This window comes from Anopheles coluzzii, chromosome 3 (assembly GCF_943734685.1).
Source record: "Anopheles coluzzii chromosome 3, AcolN3, whole genome shotgun sequence".
NCBI lineage: Eukaryota > Metazoa > Arthropoda > Insecta > Diptera > Culicidae > Anopheles > Anopheles coluzzii.
Window position 1 is genome coordinate 66,574,622 of NC_064671.1, and position 12,695 is coordinate 66,587,316.

Sequence of the window (12,695 nt, forward strand, 5' to 3'; positions counted from 1 at the left end):
AAAATTATTTTAATATTTTTTAATGAATATAGAACAAGTATTTTTAATTTGCTTTTTACTTTATTTTACTTCTTCTTTATTTTGCCAATTAAATTAATTAAAATTGCTTCTTTTCATTTAATTTAATTAATGTTTTTTGCCTCCTGCAATAAATGTGGGAAGAGCCCTTTGCAACATATTTTCTACTCTATCACCACTACACGCACAATACGCACCCTGTTTTTTGTTGTACCAATCGCAACTCCATTCATGACAACGCCATAGTGGTGTGTCCTAGATTTTTTTTCGCTGACTCGAGAAGGGTGAGCAAAAGCGGTAATCCACGTTTGCTAGTGAGGGAGGTCCTTGGGAAACGGTTTTCGCGCCCAAAAACCTTTGCCCGCGGACTGCGCATGTGCCTGCGGGGCCACGATGTGTTGTTGCTATAGCAGCACAGCAGGAATCGATTTCGGGAGAAGGCACACTATTTCTGCTCTGTTGTGCTGTCGGCCGGGAGTGGAGAGAAAGGAAAGCAAGGATGGGGGGCCCGGGGTGTTGTCACTAGGGCACTCACCACGCTTTTTTTTGTATCGCGTTGCCATGGTGCTGCTACTACTGCTGGTGGAGCACTCACACGGACGGTGCAAAGCAAAACACACGTTGGCTTCGGTGCAGCGCGCAACAGGTTGTGAATGGGCTGTGTGTGCCCACTAGTATTTAGTGTGAACGCTCACTAACACCCGTGTTGAATGGGAGACCGTGGCACGTGGGAAGGTGGAAAGTCCTGGACAGCCGTATGGTTGGTGTTTTGCGTTGGTTGGTGTGAATCGCACACTATCGGACAGTTCGGCACATGCTCAGCAATCGGTCTGAAGGTTGACGTTCGTTAGGGGCCAAAAAGAGACGAACAGGACGGGGTTTGCATTGGGGTCGGTTACGGTTACGCCACGCTTTCTCGTAAAAAGCACGTGCTTTTTGGTGGGCGCCTGGCCACGCGGATTTTCCTGCCATACCGGCGTCGACTACAACCGGCCGCTGCTTGGTTCAATGAACCGTGGGGTTTGTATCAGTGAACGCGTTTGGTATTTCGTCGGAGTGTGTGTGTATGTGTGGGTGGGGGATGAGGGGTAAACTAAAAAGAAATAAATAAATTCGCATATTCTACTGTCAAACGGTGGCGACAACGAAACGAAACGATATGGTGGTGGGTTACGACAATTTTACGCGCCATTTTTCAATTACGTTCAGGAACTGCAAAGAGCATTAAATTAGATTTAATAGCGCATTACAAAGGTTAAAATTCTTGAATATTTGAATAACTTATTTTTCTTAATTTTCTCTACAATTTGATGTAAATAAACATTTCGTTTTTCGATTTCGCTAGGATACAAACAAATGAATTTCAATCGATCCACACAACAAAGGTAGATAATTGGATGGATAAGAAATAGAGCCGATCTTGCAAATTGATCACGTGTGGGATGCCGTTTGTGGATGCATTTATGTTGCAGTTATTTTTAACCGCACGGTGTTACAGGAAGCGCGCATGCTGGTGCTGGTAACACAATACACTGACGGAGGGGACCCAACGTGATCTATTTTGGGACGAAGAAAGCAATAGCAGCACTATTTGTTTCCATCGGAGTTAGTAGGGCAATAGTGTGTCGATGCAGGAATCGGGAGAATTTACGAAACGATTTCATGGGCTTTGTGGCACCATGAAGCGGAAATAATGTTCGTATCGAAATAGATATGAGTCAATCATTGGGTTGTTCTTTTCGATTTACAATGCAGTTAGAGCTATGGTATCAATTAAGAATGTTTTGTTTGTGGAAAACAAGCTATTCATTATATTGGTGATAGACTCAGATAGGGTTGACATACCTTTATCCTCTTAGTAAAAGATATTTCAAGAATAATGCATTGCTCATTCCTATTGTCATTCAAATAACACAAAAGTAAAAAAGCAAACGAAAAGATGAAAATAACTACAAGAATTTCTAAAAAGAACGTTCGAACTGCATCGACAGTGAAGAAGAACAACTCATCGATGATGTTTCCCTCTCAGACGATCCGCGTTTCGATTCGATCGAACTCAGCCGGCGACTCATTTACATACGGCACGCAACAGAAACAAAACGCTCCTCTCTTTCGGTGCGGAAGAAGCACCAAACGATGCTTGATTGCTCTTTGCACTCTTTGCTGGTTCGTTTGCAGTAGTGGTGGTGGCGGCAATGGTTACGACAAATTCCAGCCATAATGTGATGCTAATGTTTACTCACGCGATGTTAGAGTTTTATGTCGGTTAAGCGGCTTGAATCAACACGAATCGCCTGACCAGCCCCCCCAACCACACAGTGTTCCATAGTGGGCGGCGGCGGACGTTTAGCGGCATGATGAATTGCAGGGTTTTACTGCTTGTTTTGGAAAACGGTTCATTATTCGATTTTTTGTAAATATAACCAATAATTATGAGTACATTCTTCAACAAATAATGTTGATAGTCCTGTGTTGAAATTGGTAATTGAATTTCAAATTGATAAAATAAATTTTAATAATATTAAAACCAGATTCGGTCAGTATGAATTGAGGATCAATGATTATAATGAGCTTAATTCAAAATATAAATTTTAGGACAGAAAATACATTTTAAGGGGACTCAGATTAAATCATAATATTTTCAAATTATTCTAAATGAGTTTTAGCATTTTTACAACTTTTTCAATCAAACATTAAAAGCAAAATTAAACTATAAACTTTACTGTTAGTAGCTACGCTTTTGTTAGCGTTTATGCATCTGCCGTCTTACAGGGGTTTCCAAGTCAGTTTGTAATGTAAACATTGTTATTGATCGTGTGCAAAATGAAGTGAAGTGGTTGTTGAAAGTGTTGAAAATCATGCTGATGAAGTTACAAATTATTATGACGAAAATGAAATGTTAGATCGACGTGGAAAAACATTTTGCACGTGGCGCTTAACAATTATTATATTCGAAACTGACTTGGAAAACCTTGTATATTAGGCTTCATTAGAAATTCATTAGGAGATTTTCAGCTGCATTTGTTTTCCTTTCTTAATGAATATTTTAAATAGCTATATGAATTTCTTTTTTTATAAACATCATTAAATTTAAGATAGAAGTGAGCAATATAAAAACAGATTTCTTTAATCCGATTTAATTTAATTTCCAATCGAAAGTGAAATAGATACTAAAAACGAGCAGTTAACCCCTGCATCGTGCACCAAACTAATAGAGTTGTCGCACATTCCTCGTTTCTGTTGCGTGTTTTGTAATGTGTGTGTGTATGTGTCGTCTGTAATTCTTTTTTCTCTGAGTCTTTGTTTTCGGAAATGCGGAAACGCCTGAGACGGAAAAGACTCTCTGGCACACGATTTGCCCTACGTGCTCGCGATCGTTGTGACGCAAAGAAGGGTTCGGGGTAGGCAAGTAGATTCCACAGCAACATGGCGACGGCCGCTCTACTGGTCGGTGTCATCATGCCGGCAGACTCAACATGGAGATGCAACAGTTCCACCCGCATAGCAGCACAACCCTTCATTCGTGTGTTGGTGGGTGTGAACAGTCATCACGCAATGCTGGTTCATGCCTTTAACACGGAGCAGGAGGTGTGCTGGAAGGCGGTAGCTCTCGTTTTGTAGCATAAATTATCTTCCCCACGCCATGTTATCTTTATTAGAACACCGGGCAAACGAGCCCGGTGACAGGAACTTGCCTCTCGGTTTCGTGGCAAGTTTGTTGGCCCTACAGGTTAATTTTCTTGGAAACCGAAATCTGAAGATGCCCTGGATGTTGTAGAAAGGGGGCAGGCCTAGAGCTAGATAAATATCGCTACAAAACGGACTTAAATGTCTAAACGCTCGCTCTTCATTAGACCCCAGCTCGCGCAGTATGACACCGACCAGTAATGGCATCCCGTTTGCATGTTGGAGTGTGAAGCTAAGATATGCATGTTTGTGGGTTACACCCTACTTCTTTGCTAGCGCGTATAGTTTCTAACAAATTTCTTCTCTTATCTTCCCCGTCATCATCAACTACCCAAATGTCTGCGATCGTGTTGCCGCCTTGTGTAGACGGTAAATACATGGTGCTACCCTCCGGTGAGCTGCACATCCGCGAAGTGGGACCCGAGGACGGCTACAAGAGCTACCAGTGCCGCACCAAGCACCGGCTGACCGGTGAAACGCGCCTATCAGCCACCAAGGGACGACTGGTCATCACAGGTAATTTGAAGGCAGGATCGCTCGGCCATGACACGCATTAATAATGCGCCTGGTCCGCGCACCTCTCAGCATCACTTCGGTCATCGTCACACACATATAGACTCATTTGTAGCTACAATCGACGGTCAGTAGTCGGCAAAGAAGTTCGGTGGAGTTTGGAGCAGGATGTTCCGATTTTGGTTCTTTTCTTGTAATTTTGAATTCAGAGCACGAAAGAGCTCAAATATTAAGACACGTTGTGTGACGTCTGTTTGAGATGCCTTTGCCGGCTGCTGTCCGCTGGGAGACGCTGGTCGATCACTTGAAATATAATGTAAAGCATTCTCGCCCCGCTATTAACGCTTTTTCGTTTCGTTTGTTCCTGGTCCGCGTAAATGGATCCGCGCGCGCGCCTATATTAAACACAGCTTCATCACATTAGTACACCCTTCCCGAGCGCTCTCACCATCATTGGTATGCATTTTTATCACTCACTCTGTATGGGGGGCTGTATGATCGCCGAAGATCGCCTCTTTTAGAGCTAAATTAAATACCACCACCCCCAGAATCATTATTATTGTACACCGCACTTGTGGCACCGCATCATCTGCTTCGCGTACGTGTAATATAATCCCACGATCGATATGCGATATCTCCGAGACAGAAGTCTGCCGGAGCACTGGACACAGTTAACTCTGCTGCACTACTTTTACACTTCATTTCGACACGATACGGTTTGATGCGCATGTGGAAGGGGTTTTCGAAGTTTACTCACGTAATCGGAATGAAAGTGAGCTGATTATCCGGTGGATGATCGTCGAGATGATGGGTTGTTACGATACTTAAATTGTACGATAGAATCACATAGGATACGCGGTAATGGAGATACCTTGAGTAGCCGAATGTATTTTAATGAGTGATTAAACATTAACACGTGATGTTGTGGTGATCTTTTGATCATAAATTGTAATTAATTGAAGTAATTTGGGTGATAGTTAGCAGCAGAAGCAGAGTTGTAATCATATTGAATTCAATATTGTACTTAATTTTTCAAACGATATGCTTTACATTATTTTCTGAATCTGCCTGTTCGTGTCTATGTGTGATTGCAATGCCGAAGTGATTGCCGAAGCGTATCGTAAGTGTTTGGAATCCGTGATCCGCGTTCGTCTTCACCCATCACACTAATCCGGTCGCGGTTCGCATTCCAAATTTCCCGTGTGTGCGATGTTGGTCTTACTCCTGCCCATTTTGCCCTCCACTCGATCATGCGCGCGCCCACCGATTATTATACATCATGCTTCCAATCACTTGCGCTAATTCCGTCATCCGTCATAAAAATAATAAAACCTCAATTCCATCGAATCTGGAGCTTTATCGAGCTGCTTGATTTTATTTCTGTTTTGTTCTAAAATCGTAAAGATTTAACTTTGTGCGTGTACTGCACCACCATTCATGCTGTGTTACTAAATCATGTCACAACTAATATTGCGTCCCATGCTCCTCGTGAGTGTACTCGGTTACATTTGTGTTATATTATGGTTCGCGTGTTTTTTGTGTGCTGGGTGAATAATCGTTTCGCTAGTACAAGCTACATGAAAGCAAGCACATGAGTGATGGAGCAATTGCTTCCGTTATTCCGTTTCGTGGAATTGTCGCTCGTTCAACGATCACTACATGTTCAGCTTTCCATTAAAATCATTTGCGTTGGTAGGGTGTAGTATCTCACGAAGGCCACCTGTTGGAATTTGCTGGAGTAGAGAAATGTAAAGTAAGATATCCATTATTAAAGCGATGAAGTCACTGCGTGCTTGAGGAATAGTTTAGCTTTTTCATGTAGATAAATGTGATCTGAGTGAGAACTAGATGTAGTATTTGTTCGTTATTAACGTTTCATCTGCGCTGAGAGACATTAGTCTATTTGATACGTGACTAGACTCCTACATCGTCGGACGTCGTTCTAGTCCCATTAGTTTCAAGCATGTAATAATCAACACGAGATATATTTGAAGATTTGATTCGTAAAAGTTTTTAATTAATCTAGGAAGAATTGTATATTAGGTTGTTTTACTAAAAGATGTAGGAAAAAGAAGTATTATGTCAGTATTGTAAGCACTGTAAAAAGTTTAAAGTGTAATTTAGCGTTAAATTCTGTCGTTCCATTAGATTCGATAATGAAACTGCATTAAATTAATGTTATCATCAATTAATTTGGTAGGTTACAAAGTATTTTCTTAAATTGGTTATATTTCAGCCTTTCCAATTATCTTAGTTACCATTACAAGCGACTCTAAATGACACTAATCGAAAGCTGAATGTACGTTGTGTGCTGCGTTGAAAGTGATGCGAGTTTTATCTTATTTTTATGACGCTGATGATCACCGGCAGCAAAATAAACAGAAAGAAATGCAATCTCACACTTATTTTGCTGCCACCACTAATCATAATTCCAAATCAAAACAAATTGCCTGAATGTTGGGATAGGGTACCCTGTGTTGCGTGTAGAAAAATTGAATGTCCGGGCACCTACTGGCGCCTGTTTGACGCAGAAGAATTACAAAATCAGTTTAGCAAAAATGGTTGCAAGAAATAGGTGTCTCAAATCAGATCGCTCGTGTTTTAACCATGTTGGTGTATGTGTTGCCCATAAAAAATGAGTTGGAAAAAACGGAAACTCGGTTCAACATTGCTGACAATTTGTGCTACTAACAATCGTACACAGTTATGAAGAACACACTGGACCACGGTGCATGGTGTGTCACACGCGTGCTTGTTGGAGTGCTTCTCATCACAGTATAGGAAGAAAAAAAGAGCGATACCCTGCCCCCTCTTATACTGCCACAAACAATCTCCCCCCTCCCCCACCTGGTACGGTTTTGCACTAGCCTTGGTGCTTCCAGTTGTGCCTCACAATTAATCAAATCAACTAACAATCCACCACATCTCATCCGGCCAATGCTGCGCTGCGGGTGAGATAATCGCGTGCGTAAAACGAGGTGAATGTATGCACAAACAAACACACACACTCACGCATCAAATGCACCCGTTTACATCAATTAAAACAGACAGAAAGGGAGAGAAAAATGCTTGACACAATAATTGAAATCCTTTTACTTCTACTCTAGAACCACTTGGCAGGGTGTCTCCCAAGCTAGACTCCACGTCCAAGATCGTGACGGCCGAAGTGAGGCGTAGTAATACGATCGCCCTGCTTTGCTCAGCGCAGGGCTACCCGATAGCAGTGTTTAGGTAACGTGTCTTTAGTTCCTTCAACCTTTAACGGTCGGTCCATTGGCGTGTGCGTGAGTGAGTTAGCGGCCACGGTTGCGCATCCCAATTCTCAGCACGGCAATCGAAAAGTCGGAACAAGCTAGAACAAATGTCAAACAGTTTTGCGCATAGTAGCGCCAGGGAAAACATTGATATTAATTCCAACTTCTCTGTTTTTGCACACCTACTGCAGAGCCACTGGCAAGCGTTGCGCCACGTCTTACGACCGGTGACAAGAGCCGCAACGTGGACATCCGAGAGGCGCACAATGTAACACTGCTCTGCCCGGCACAGTCCTTTCCGGTGCCTGCCTTTAGGTGAGCTGCCACATCGAGTGTCAATTTTCACTTGTCCGTTGGTGAATTGTTTACCAAAGGGCTTCAAGGTTTTCATGTACTGTGGGATGTTGTGACGTAATTGGCATTACTCTTGAAAGATCAGATGAGGTCAGAAACATGTACAGACGTTGATGTATAGAGAGACATTGTTTTTTTTTGCGTAATTAATTGGCAAGAGCACTCTGTTTTGTTGTTGTCTTTATTCCCGGATGTTGGTGCATCACTTCTCACTGTCTTCCTCCTCCTCCTACCCCAGAACCTATTGGCAGCGTTGCACCACGGCTTACGTCCGGCGATGCGATGCGAGTGCAGGTGGAACGGGTCACCGCCAACGCCACACTGCTCTGCCCGGCACAATCATTTCCGGTTCCTGCCTTTCGGTAAGCCCGAATCTTTTAGCTTTGTACACCAATATCCCAACATTTAGAGAAAGAATGTCCTAAAATAGTTGATGTAATTACAAATTACACCAATCACTGTCTCTTCTGGGGATATTCTGCAGAACCTGTTGGAAGCGTTGCACCTCGGCTAACATCCGGAGATGAGAGTCGGAAGCTGCTCGTTCAACGAGACGCAAACGTAACAATGCTCTGCCCTGCTCAATCGTTTCCGGTGCCGGTGTTTAGGTAATGTGGATAGATTTCAACTTTCCTGAGAGATGGATTCTTTTGGGACTTTAAGGACCAAACTTTAGGGACTTTTGGGACTCATATACCAACATTCTTACAACTTGTGGAGAATAGGAGATTTTACGGCACAGATATGTCATCTGTGCCGAATAAGAAACTTCATAGAAGAGATTTTGTTTTGTGGACACTTTCAGAACCGGTCTCCAGTACCGCACCTAAAACACCCTCCCTGACACAGAAACCAATTTTTGCCGATCCCAACAGTGATCTTGCACTACTGTGTCTGGCGCAAGGCTTTCCAGCACCCAATTTTAGGTGAGATAGTAGGATGAGCTTTTGAGAAACAGTGGGTTTACCTAATATCGATCAATAGTCGTTCAATTTGTTTTGATTTTGAGCATCAAATATTTTATTTGAACTTCAAAAAAAAATAATGCTTTAGACGAAGTTGTCGATATGGCTGTTCTCAATTTCTAGAACCGATCGGTGCAAAGCCTCCGGTACTTTCGTCCGATAGTAAAAAGATCTGGATGGAGCGTCGTATGAACAGCAGTGTAGTGTTTTTCTGTCCCGCTCAGGCGTACCCGGTTGCTTCATTCAGGTTAGCTTGTTATTTAGCACTAAAAGTCTATCTAAACCCGTAATTCCCACTTCTTAGAACCGATCGGCAGTAAATCGCCCTCGTTCTCCAACGATGCCGTTACGGTTGCGGTGAAAGCAGCCAGAAATACGAGCATTGCACTGACCTGCCAAGCACAAGCCTTTCCAGTTCCGGTGTTCAGGTAGTTAGAGCGCGTGACTTGGGGCTTATTCTATTCCAACATTTAGGAACTGTGTTTGTTTCGGGGGGTTTACAAGAAGGCAGAGGTAGGTGTGTGATTGATGGGGGTTGTTATATTCGTTCAATCAATCCCAATACAGAACCGATCGGCAGCAAGGCCCCCTCACTGTCTTCAGAAGCGATTGCAGTTGTAAGGGCTGCTTCAAACGCCACGATGGCACTGCTCTGTCAGGCACAGGCATTCCCAGTTCCCGTGTTCAGGTATTTTGTTTTTTTTTGTTGGGTTGGGTCGGTTGTAGATGCCGTAGTTTTGAGAGCTGGGCCCACATTTGTCTATTCTTTGTAGAACCTATTGGGAGTAAGGCTCCTTCGTTTTCGAGCTCCGTGATCACGATCATGATGACGCAGATGAACAGCAGTGTTGCGCTGCTCTGTCAGGCCCAGGGTTACCCTACACCAGTGTTCAGGTAGGCAGCATAGTGCCTTGTGTTGATTATTCAATTTTGACGAATATTTCATAGAACCGATTGGAAGCAAATCACCTTCCTTCTCGACTGATGCTATGGCATTCGTAAGAAATTCAGTGAACGGAACGGTAGCACTGCTCTGTCAGGCACAAGCTTTTCCGGTCCCTATTTTCAAGTAAGTTTACTTTTCCACTTTTTTTGAGAAATCAATTTAGCTCTTCGATGACTTTTTGAAGGCTATAGTGTTAGTTTAACTGGGCCATAAAGCCTCATTTTGAGAATAATTTAAGGCGAGGTTAGGACCCTTATCCCAATACATCAAGGCAAGATATGGTCCATTGGTACATTAACAATCCCAATGATCGTTTGTACGTCGTTCATATTCCAATCTAGAACCAATTGGTAGTAAGGCTCCTTCGTTTGGATCGAACATTATGACCTATTTGGATGTCCGAGTAAATTACAGTGTTGGCTTACTATGTCAAGCGCAAGCATATCCGGTACCGATCTTCAAGTAAGTGCAGATAGCAGCAGTGCAACCCTACTCCAACAGACACCAATTGGCACAGTTTGTTTCTTTTTGTTTATCGTTATCATATCATTTCCCAATACTCGCCCACTAGAACCGATTGGCAGTAAAGGACCTTCGTTTGCTACGCATTCGATGAACTACGTGGATAGCTTGCTAAATCAAACTGTTGCGCTGCTGTGCCAAGCACAGGCATATCCTGTACCAGTGTTTAGGTAGGCAAAGGGTACCTTTCACAGTTGACGGCATTTTGTAGTTATTGGTTTTGTTAAAAACTTGGTTTTGTTTGTAACTATCCATCAGAACCGGTGGGATTTAAGCCTCCGAGTTTCAACAACGATGCGTCACAGTTTGCACTATCGTGGGAGATTGGGACGCGCATTACGCTGCTCTGCAATGCCCAAGCATTTCCGGTGCCTGTTTATAGGTAATTACTCAGTGATAGTAGTGTGTAAAAGGGTACCCTGATCTTTATCTGGATGGCAAGATAATTTGCATTATCTGTTGATCTGATTAACTTGATCGTTTTTGTTGTCAACCACGAAAAAAACAGAGCCCATCGGATTTAAGGCACCTTCATTTAGTAACGATGCGGCACTGTTCGTGTCGCGCGTTGAAGCTGGGGAGCGTCTAACCTTACTCTGCAACGCTCAGGCATTTCCCGTCCCAGTGTATCGGTAAATCTTAAACACTTTTTCTCTCTTAAATGTACGCACCACACATTCTAGAACCGATTGGATCGAAGGCACCTACATTTGCTTCGGACGAAAACAGTCGATCGTACACAAAAATGAGCGATCATAGTTTGGCTCTATTCTGTCAGGCGCAGGCTTTTCCAGTTCCCATCACTAGGTAGGTTTGGGAATGCAGGAACGGAATTGTACAACTCAGGGTAGCCAACATTCTCCAATATTCAGGAATTGAGGTCCGAAAGAGGTCGAGTAGGTTACGAATAAGTCTTTACGAATTTTTTGCAGAGCCAATCGGTTCAAAAGCGCCAACATTTCCATCTGATGCGCGTAGCATTACGTACAACAAACCTAGCAACACGAGCTTGGCGTTGTTCTGTCAAGCCCAGGCATTCCCCGTACCGATTAGTAGGTATGTCAAAGATATAACGGAAATCGTTGTTAAAAGGTCTACCTTATCCCAAACATGAAGGTCATGAATGTAGTTTCACGCGGTGGTAGAAGAGATCATTTTTAAGCTTGTCTAGATTATTGTGATCAAAGAGATCATTGTGGTAGAAGAGATCATTACAGTTGGGTTGTAACTGTTTTGCAGAACCGATCGGCTCAAAGCCTCCCACGTTCAGCTTTGACTACAAGAAACTGTACTTCGTTAAGCCGAGCAACTCGAACATTGCACTGTTTTGTCAGGCCCAAGCGTACCCAGTACCGGTGACCAGGTAATCCATAATCCACCGTTCCCTTCTCTCATTCGGGCAGTTTTGTTTTGTGGACCGAAGAACTATCAAAAATTTCAATTATCTTGTGCTTTATTATCTTATTCTCTCATAGAACCGATCGGTTCGAAGGCACCGACGTTTTCGTTCGATTCTAAAACGTTCACCTTTATGAAGCCGAGCAATACAAGTGTTGCACTGTTTTGTCAGGCACAGGCTTATCCTGTTCCGATCACAAGGTAAACCTATGCTTTCCCCATTCCTACACGCATCTCAGGCAGTTTGTTACGATTCTTGGGCCAGAGTGCCGTGGTTTTTTCTTGGCCAAAACCCATTTTCCGTTCCATTTTTTGTTCCTTTCTTAAAGAACCGATCGGTTCCAAGGCACCCACTTTTCCGTCCGATTCTGGCACGAGCTCGTTCAAAAAGCCGGCCAATTCTACGATCACACTGTTGTGCCAAGCGCAAGGTTTTCCTGTTCCTATTACCAGGTAAACTGTCATCCAACATCTCTGTCAGGCAATTTGTTTTGGGTGGGTTATCTTCTCCGTTAGAATGTAAATTTAAATATTGTGTTTTATGTAGAACCGATCGGTTCGAAGGCTCCCAGCTTTTCATCCGCTTCAAAGACGAGCTCCTTCGTTGAACCGAGCAGTGCTAGTTTGGCCCTTCTTTGTCAGGCGCAAGCATTTCCAGTCCCAGTAACAAGGTAACACGTCCCAAGCAAATTCAGGCAGTTTGGAGAGGTTTCTAGAATAATTTTTCGTTTGAGTCAGGCACTGATATTTCCCAACCAATTTGTTCCACAGAACCGATTGGACTGAAAGCTCCAACCTTTTCTTCCGCCTCGCTTAGTAGTACGTTCAAGCTGCCAAGCAGTTCCACTATTGCTCTATTCTGTCAAGCACAAGCGTTTCCCGTACCGATCACAAGGTAATTCGCACATTGGGGAACATCTTAACCAACATTCAGTATTACGAACCGAGCTTCTCCGGCAGGCCACGCGAAGGTTTGGCCCTCAGCAAGAGTTGCAGGGTTGTAACGGAGGAGAAACAAACAGCAGCAGAGTGGACAGA

General features: G+C 43.3%; 2 protein-coding genes across 51 annotated transcripts in view; one reads left to right on the forward strand and one right to left on the reverse strand.

Moving 5' to 3' along the window:
* Positions 1-6,014, reverse strand: part of LOC120955601 (ras-related protein Rab-18-B) — a 69,489-nt gene extending 63,475 nt beyond the window's left edge. Inside the window, exon 1 of the mRNA XM_049609953.1 lies at positions 6,005-6,014. The gene's annotated coding sequence lies outside the window, so the exon portion shown is untranslated. The remainder of the gene's footprint in view (positions 1-6,004) is intronic.
* LOC120959410 (Down syndrome cell adhesion molecule-like protein Dscam2) overlaps positions 1-12,695 on the forward strand; it is a 59,932-nt gene that overhangs the window by 11,191 nt on the left and 36,046 nt on the right. For 24 of the 50 annotated variants that reach the window (XM_040382757.2, XM_049609924.1, XM_049609923.1 and 21 more), the window contains exons 5-6: positions 4,072-4,221; positions 7,326-7,449. In XM_040382757.2, the coding sequence (XP_040238691.1) occupies positions 4,072-4,221; positions 7,326-7,449 (274 nt within the window). Of the gene's footprint in view, positions 1-4,071; positions 4,222-7,325; positions 7,450-8,064; positions 8,189-8,310; positions 8,435-8,631; positions 8,753-9,564; positions 9,686-9,739; positions 9,861-11,734; positions 11,859-11,986; positions 12,111-12,695 lie in introns of all 50 variants that reach the window. The other 26 variants (XM_049609941.1, XM_040382766.2, XM_049609933.1 and 23 more) reach the window with 8 other exon arrangements.